The following is an 8,781-nucleotide window of genomic DNA, read 5'->3' as shown; positions in this document are numbered from 1 at the left end:
GATGAAGTATTATTCAAGTACGGTGGCTGGCTGACAAACCAGGAGAGGCAAGTGACCCTCTGACATGTTCAATTTACTAAAGGTATGCGAAAGTACAGCGCCATGTGCACAGATCCTGGCCGCGATAACGCAGCAATTATTTTTCCAATTCTTTTCTTTCTGGCGCTTCGCCACTGTGGTCCGAACGAACGGCACCACGCCTGCACGTTAAACCGGGATCGGCCAGTCGTGAGCGAATGTTGATAAGAAGAAAATAGAACAGGCGCGAACGAAAGCGTTGGCCAGTATAATTCCCCGATTCCTTTAGCCACATTCTATTCCTTTCTCAATCGTCCACGGCTTACTTCCGGTCGATCTCGGCGCAGTAGCGTAGGCAGGGAGTTGCTCGGATCATTGGCGAAGCGCGAAAAAGCAAAGCTTTGTAATAGCTGTATTATCCCGACCAATACATTCTAAAGCGTACAATACATACATCTAAAGCGTACAAAAATATTATACATGCCCCGCTCTGACATATAGCGTTAATTTGCGCTCAGGATCTTGCAAAACTCTCGTAAACACTGTAATGATTCCCCGTAAGGTTCATATTCAAATACAACATTTGTCCGCTTGATAGTCTATAACAGCTGTAATTTAGAACATACCCGGTAATTTTAGAGCGTTGTGGTAATTCTCGTAAAAAAATAATAATCCATGTCCTCAATAAAGATATTGCTTTATAGCATTGCTGTAGTTTAACTTTCTCTCTCAAATTCAACAAATTTCATTGAAATCGTTCAAGCGGTTGTCTCAAAAAAGCATTTCGGCGCTATCCATGTACTTGAATGGGGAAACTAGAGTTGGCGCCGGGCTAAAGCTTGCCCTTAACCCCAACAGCTTTATTTTCGGCGATTGCTGTTCAGGTATTCATGAGGTATATTTTAACGCGACAGCGTTAAGGAGCTCGTCTCGCAGAAAAGCTGGTGTCGTCGGCGTCGGTATCGGCGTCCGCGGCGTTGTCCGTGAGCGATAAATCCCAGCAGGCACTTCATGAATAAAAAACAACTTCCAAGATGGGCTGGATGGGAATCGAACCAGGGTCTCCGGAGTGTGAGACGGAGACTCTACCACTCAGCCACGAGTTCGATGCTTCAAAGCGGTACAGAAACGCCTCTAGTGAATGCGGTGTTGCCTTAGAAACAAGCTGTTTCTAAGGCTCAGGCGTGCGTCGCTTGCTCAGGCGCACATTTCGCTGCCGCGCCGAACGCGGCGTTGCTCGACGCTCACCGCGTCCGATGCGGGGCGCGTAGTCGCTGCGGCGTAGCCCATTGTCTTACACCCCTTGGTGGGTCGACAGGAACGCTGTCGCGTTCCACTCTTGAAGGCGAAGCTTAAGCGTCCTCCAATTTTAGATATCGCACACAGTCGTAAGAGCCATGAATAACGTTTTTTCTACGTGACTGTTGCGGAGAACGGAGACAGTAGTATAGCAAGTTAAGAGAAAATGCGTGCCTACCTCTTCATTTTACGGATTATTACAGTGCCTAGATTTGGCTAGAATAACTCACGAGATTAATAGAAGCTCGATGAAAGCTTCGAACGCAGTATCCGTCTTATACGCGCAAATGGTTTTGATTCCGTATAAGATGCATGTGTCCGCCGTAACTAAGTAATCAAGCAAACGTTGGCGTTTTGAGCAAATTATCATTAACATTTTACACGCGTAATTTACGGCCATTCTTTTTCAACATAATTTATCGGCATACAGCGAACACCTCTGCATTACAAGAGCAGCAGACCCTTTCAACTCAAGATAGCTAACAATATCTAAGCCTCAAATTTTCTCTAGTCACGCGGTTTCTATAAAAATACAACTGTTCTGCACCCACGCACCCTCCAGCGCGATCCCACATATCAGCATGCCACCGCACGATAGACGGCGCTGCGATCGCAAAATGACGGCGCCCTCAATAAAACAGGACGCCACTTCGACTGGTCGCAGCTAATACTTCCTAGTATTATAGTTCATAGTACATTGAAATAAATATAGCGTGACGGGGTGCCAAGTTGATGAAAAGTATGAGAAAATTTACGCATACAGACTATTAGAGACTGAATAGCCAAGATGGACGAAAAACAATCACGTGCAACGTCCCATTGATTGTCGTCTTCTTCGTTCACTTCAGCGAAGCAGCCTGCATGCTACCGTCGGTACGGATCTAAACACGACGCCGTCGAAAGGCGCGGCCCTCAGCTGCGGCGACAAGGCCACCTTCATATGTAAGCTTTGGGTACATGTTCACAAACGCGCTGTCCTCATTTGTGCACCGCCGCGTCACAGGGCTATTGAAAAGGTGAAAAAGGACGCTGCTCTTCTCGTCTGCTTCTGTGCTGAACTTCGATGTTGAATACATTTTGTTTGCGTGCTCCGATTTTCGTAATTCTTTTTGCATTGAACTAGGGACCGTGCAAAGAATCATTCAAAGTAGATGTGGGCGAATATCCAAAACGTTCAAATAGCAAATCGAATAGGGTCCTATTCGATTCGGTCTTCGCATCGAATAGACACTATTCGTAATTGAGAATATTTCTCAAATACTTTCCGAACATTTGAAAACATCAACTGCGCCCAAATAAACATAAAATTGGTCAAAAGTACGGTAAGCTTTACCCCCGCAGGCATAGTATAGACATAAAACACCAGAACTTGCGTAGTGGAGCAGGCTACGTCACCTAGGTAGCCATACTTCACAGACTGTACAGAGATCACTCGAGCTTTCTGAAGAGCCCTGTGCATGCGAAGAAACCACTTGTTTGCTTCTAATGCTCCATTTCTGCTTCTAATTAATTAACAACGCTTCATAACGTACTACGTTATGATATAAACATGCTAACTTTAAGAATACTGTGATGTGAACATCGTTTTACATTAATTGTGATAACGGCTATTCATTATTCGGAAACTATTCAATATGTGATTCGATTCGCTTGTTGCACTATTCGATTCTGTATCAAAAATCACTATTCGCACACCCCTACTTCAAAGCGAATTGACTGACGGTAACGTCGCAGGGCCCATTTCGTGTCGTGTTGCAACGTGATGTAGGTTGTCTGCGAATTAATTGGGCTGTAAGTAACACAGTCATCGGTAAAAGGTATTAATTAATGTTTTACGCTACTTGACAAGTCATTTACGCAGATTAAAATACTGCAGCATTGCTATTTGTTGGGCGTGTTGGTAAACTGTCTTGGAAAGCATATTTAGAGCCAGCGGACAAGGACAGAAGGGAGACGACACCACAATGCGCTATAAAACTGCTGGTGAGGGATGAATTATGGATGTGTGCAGAAGTAAATTGCTTGTGCCCCTTATACACAGAAACGTTTAGACACTGATTCTAGCTGCTTTACTGCAGCGCGCAAAACACCAGGAGAGAAATTAGCTTTCGTCACGACGGATAAGTAATCAATTAACAAAATGGAACAATCTTTTTTCTTTGAAGGAAAAGGAAGCATGTCGTTAATTCAGATAATACAGATAAATACATAGGCATAGAAGCTACGTAAAAGCAAGAGACCGTTTCGGAAGATGCAAACAATACTATGATTGCCACAGGTGTTAAAGAAAGAAAAGAAAAAAGGTTGTTGAGGTGAGCGGGTGCGTTTGATACCCGCGTGTTCAAATTTTGCCGCGCAAACACACAGCCGCTCTCTAACCCTCTCATCGCTTCTTATTGGTAGAACTTTAATAACACGTGACCACTAATTTAATGACGTTTACTGTACGTCGGCGATTCATGAGTACGTGCGTCTCGGTTTATGCGGTTTGGTGGGATTGGTGGTCTGCTTCGCGGACTTGCCCGGGCATGTTCGAGTGAGTGCCGGCCGGCGTTTGTCAGCTGCTCCGGCTGCTTCGCGTTGCTGATGCAACGGCGCGATGACTCACATTCAGCATTGGGGAGGCGAATATGGTCCACTAGATGAAGAGGTTTTGGGGCTTTCCGCGCCCAGCGACGTTTGGCAGGAACTAAGCAATGCTATTTTCTGGGGTCCAAATGTGTGCGAGGAGTTGCCCCACGAAGACACCGTTATGCAACTGTTCGACGTTGCGCCGAGGACCACGGCTCCGAATACATCTAGCGTTAACCAATGTGTAAATGAATGGTCCGGTGACTTCGGATTCAGCGCCGTAATCGCGAGTTCACCGAAAGCCGGAAAAAACGTTAACTGGACGTATTCCGAGCGGCTTCGCAAGCTCTACGCTGTTGTGAACGCTCCGTGCCCCATTAGGTTCGTCACCGAGCGCGCCCCGCCTGAAGGTTCGTTTGTCTGTGCTGTCGCGGTTTTTCGGGAGTCCGAGTCCCGGCGAGAAAATGTATTGCGGTGTCCGGCGCATCGCACGCCAGCAAACGCACTCGGCGCCGGCTCCCGCGAAGATCAGTGGTTCCACTGCGATCACCCCCAGGCACAAAACTGCTGCGACGAAGCCAACGGCGGGCGTCACTGCGTTCGACTGCCGTTAGGACCGGAGCCTTTCAGCCTGACGTTTGGCTGTCGTAACAGCTGTCCGGGCGGATTGCGACGGAGAGCCACTGAAGTAGTCTTTCTGCTGCAGTCACCCGAAGGCCAGGACTTGGCACGCAGCGTCGTACAGGTGGGGCATGACGCGCAGCATGTGCATGTATCGCAGGCACGTACCTAGGATTTTTTTTTTTGTAGAGGGCCCAACCCAACGTAACTTCTCTATGCAAATGAAGGCAGGGGGGTTACCTTTACTAGTACAGATGTGAATAATACCCACCAGACGCGTAAACCCGCAAAGGAGAAATGAAAAATTCGGAGAACGCCTAAGCTTCGCCTTTAAGAGTGGACCGCGATAGCATTCAAAGACCCCTGACTGCTTTTCATGCTTCCCGGCAACTGCAGCTTATGTAACCGTAACAATTACCGGGAAACGCTGGCGGCGCGCTATGCACGAAGGCAAGCTTTCTGGTAGAAATGCGGCCTCTTGCGTGGGTCGATGTGCTGTTATTGTTTCGCACTTTTATTATTTCAATCTGAGAAGAGCTAACATAAGATATGCGTTGTCGGTGTTTTTCTTTCATTACATTTGTTCGTGGGCTGCTGTTCTCACAATTCCGAGGAATAACTTTCTAAAGAATGAAAGACAGGCATGAGCAACTTTGGTGGTTGATGAGTGGTTCGGTATGCATAACTCTGAACTAGGTATGACATTCTTTTTGTCGAAGCGATGTCCGACGCTGGATGCATTTGGGAAGTTTTGTAACGATACGTGGCCGCCAGAGTCCCGTACAACCGCGTAGAGCGCAGGACGCTGCGGTTCCAGATTTACTGCGCCCACCGTGGAAGGTTAGAGAACGACCCACGTAACCACAGCAGAGAAGTGTCAGGCAGCTCGGCCGATAACTTTAGAAGTGTCATTCAAGACACACGGAATTATTCTCCACTTCCGGCGGCGTTTTCTCTACTTCCTTTTTAAATAAAGAGATGTTGGTCCATAAATATTTTCACAAACTACTGTTAAATTTGCTAATGTTCGCTTTTCATTTCTGTTTGGCTGTTGCCTCTGCTCTCCCTTAGTAGATCGCTTAATTTCTCAACTCTTTGCGACTCTTGTTTCCAGTTGCCAATTTTGCACGAAAAGTGCTGTACAATTACACTCTTAGACAAATGTACACCCTTTGGGTCGTATCTTGCCACACAACAATAATGGTCACCTGTCTTGCTTGCATTTTCTTTCTTGAAAATGCTGCACTCGTCACTTTCCTGTCGTGCTGATAACGTGCATGCCGTTTGTGACATGGAAGGTACCAGGCTCGCAGCATTAAAGAAAGGAAATGCTGACAAGACAGATGATGATTATTGTTGTGTGGCAAGATACGACCCAAAGGGTGTAATTCTGCTTAAAAGTGTAGGGAAAAACCAGACGAGGAAACAGGTGGCAGTCATATTGCTTATAGCTTTAACGGTTATTGCAGGGTTTGATGATGGACGCTGTTTCGCATTATTTTATTTTACACCTTATCTAACAAATATAGCAGGTATATGGTTCCGAGGATCTGCCAGTGTCGTGGTGAGCCATCACTCCAGGAAATAATAACGGAAAAGTTAAACGCAACTGGCGTTTTCTCCGACCACAGCTCGTTCCACGGGCATACAGAACAGCTGACTATGAACCGAATCCCTTTCCTGGTCCCTGGATCAGTCTAAACAAAGAAGGTTGAACTAACGAAGCAACAGCGATGTGCGTGTGACTGTTGAATAGATGGTGAAAAGTGAACGCATCTTGAGTTAATTGCGCCGGCACCGAATCGATTAGAAAACTGGCCTTCACACCCCAGGAGATGCCGATAACTACCACCATCCAAAAGGAGTGAAAAAGGCCGCAACATGTTGACCGCCGAATGGCTGTGAAGTCTCAAGATTGATTTGGCAGCGCTTTAGGAATGTGTGTGAGGAGTGGTGGTGTGGGTGGGAAGGGGGGTATGCAGCTTAACTTCGGGTGGGGGGGGGGGGTCCCTCCCCTTTGGTATGTGCCTAATGTATCGTAATGTGTGCTGTTACATTGTGGTGCAGGTGAAGGTTTGTGCCTGCCCAGGCCGCGATCGAAGACACGATGAGCAAGGCGAAGAACGTGAGCGCGCAGCGCTGGTGGCCCGCGCCGCCTTGCCGTCAACAAGCATGCATCGAGATGCCGACTGTACCGACGGATCCAGCTCTGACAGCGGAGGCGAAGGCCGTGGCGGTACTTTCTTACTACGTGTGAAAGATCGAGACGTGTACAAGTTCTTATACCATGTTCACCAATCTCTCGAGGGCACACATGCAGCGACTACACCGAGCCTCAGGATGCGGCAGACTCCATCTTCAGAATCAGATGATTAGCCAGACGAATGGATTGCGTCATTGGACAGCCATTACATGTATGCTAGAGACCTAGGTACATGCAATTGTGAGTCTCTGCACTATGACTACCGAGTGACGCCTACACCCAAAGGAAACCACATTTCTAATGCATTCAGACCCCAGTCGTGACAGATATATTTTAAATGACCGACCAGTAGAAAGACTCTCTGCTTGGCATGTGCCAAGGTTATTTTATTTTTACCGTTTTATTTAACCCATTATATTTAGAACTACATGAGACAGGTACTATCAGCTAAATAAAACAGTGGAACTTAATTTCTTCCAAGAAACTTTTTTTTTTCACAGCAGTGAAATGCAACTTGTGACTGAGTGGTGAACTGTGCAGTGGCGAGTGCATGTGTGAATGCCACAGTGTGCCACTAAGCTCTGGGTTGAGCAGCAAGACCTTAATAAAGGTTGCTGTTTTTCAAGGGAATGATTATAATATGTGAGGTTATTTAATCAGGTTGCCATAATTTTGTGCCATCCATTGAGGTGACTACTTGCACACTTGTTTGTCGCTTGTGTCCAGTTATTGCATTCCATACATTAGTACTCTAAAGAAAATTTCTGAACTGATGATGCCTTCAAGTGTAATAGCAAGTGCAAGTTTGAAGTCAGTCACCAAGTCTTACCCTAAAGGAGTATCATTTTTAAAGTAGTCCTTACCGAATACAATTTCATGAAGTCACATTCATGCTATGTCTTGATCAGCTGTCACAGCTGCGGGAACACACCTGCATCTGCAAGGGAGTGTTACAATTCATAGTATGTTTATAAGCAGGTGTGTATAGAATGAATGTAAGTGTGTGTATGTTGTGTGCCTGTGTGTTTGGTATGTCAATACCTTGGTTTTAAGAGCTGCGTTGCTCCGAGTATGAAATTCAATATTTGTATTTGAATGTGAACTTGAATGTTTTAGTTTGAGCACATATTTGAACATAGAGAACCATGTAGTCTGAAGTGAGAGCCATTTTTTACTATATCTGGGAAAAAAGTTAGGGCTGCATGGATTGTGCTATTGGCACTCCAGTTTCCACCAGTGCCTTTGTTCCGACATATTTTGTATGCCTATTTTGGCTAGGACTGTAGTGCCTTATTTAAAGATGTTGCAGTGCCGCAATTTTTTATATTTCATAGTTTGATGCAACCTTATGCATGACTACTGTTATACATGAATTTTATATATGCGTTGTCATTGCCATTTTACAAGTTAAATATCTGTGATAGTGTGATAACCTCATGACATTGTCATCTTGGTGCAATATTGCACATCATTGATTGAAATGCTGTCTCATGAGTGTGCTTATTCTTTCTGTATGTTATTTGTACTTAATCGACTTTTTTTCACAATTTGGTACTTTAATTCTCTTTTGTGATGTGTGATAAGTTATTGTGACCAGTCTCACCACCATTGCCTTTTTATCTAGCTATTGCAGTGCATGGCAAGATCTTGTCACATCCCTAATGTATGTATGCCGTTTTGTCCTCTTCTGGGAAAACAATAATAATGAAAATGCAATTCATTGAAAAAAATTGAGAAAGATGTTTTGGAGATGTTATGTTTTAATTAACCTGAGCATATGCTGCCGTGAGGCTCCTCGTATTTGCTTTGTGGCCATGCTCACTGTGTAAACATGTTGGATATGTGTGAATAGCACAATATTAAAACTGGATATATTGGACAGAAAAAGGAAAAGAAGGCTTCAAATATCAAATCAAACACCAAATATTTGTTCTAAAAAGTGGATTAAAAATAAAGGAACAGATGAATCTAAAAGGTCTACTATACCCTCTGAAACTCACTTAAAAGCAGCAAGTAGCACTTCAATTTGAGTGAACACGTAAATGGCAGTAATAGAACAAAGCAAGTGA

General features: G+C 45.0%; 1 protein-coding gene across 2 annotated transcripts; it reads left to right on the top strand.

Moving 5' to 3' along the window:
- The first annotated feature begins 3,782 nt into the window (after positions 1 to 3,782).
- LOC135911328 (cellular tumor antigen p53-like) lies at positions 3,783 to 8,317 on the top strand. 2 transcript variants are annotated; one of them, XM_065443561.1, is made up of 2 exons: positions 3,783 to 4,669; positions 6,577 to 8,317. In XM_065443561.1, the coding sequence occupies exons 1-2, from the start codon at positions 3,917 to 3,919 to the stop codon at positions 6,883 to 6,885; spliced, it is 1,062 nt and encodes a 353-aa protein (XP_065299633.1). In that variant the 5' UTR covers positions 3,783 to 3,916; the 3' UTR covers positions 6,886 to 8,317. The 2 variants fall into 2 exon arrangements, with proteins under 2 accessions (XP_065299633.1, XP_065299638.1); XM_065443566.1 differs by having other exon boundaries at positions 3,785 to 4,633.
- The last annotated feature ends 464 nt before the right edge of the window (positions 8,318 to 8,781 follow it).

This window comes from Dermacentor albipictus, chromosome 1, assembly GCF_038994185.2.
Source record: "Dermacentor albipictus isolate Rhodes 1998 colony chromosome 1, USDA_Dalb.pri_finalv2, whole genome shotgun sequence".
NCBI classification, from domain to species: domain Eukaryota; kingdom Metazoa; phylum Arthropoda; class Arachnida; order Ixodida; family Ixodidae; genus Dermacentor; species Dermacentor albipictus.
Note: the sequence above shows the minus strand (reverse complement) of the source record. Positions and strands in the feature narration are given on the sequence as shown.

Coding starts and splice junctions, on each gene's coding strand:
- LOC135911328 (XM_065443561.1), top strand. CDS start 3,917: ATGACTCACATTCAGCATTGGGGAGGCGAATATGGTCCACTAGATGAA. Junction 4,670..6,576: donor AGCATGTGCATGTATCGCAG/GCACGTACCTAG, acceptor ATTGTGGTGCAG/GTGAAGGTTTGTGCCTGCCC.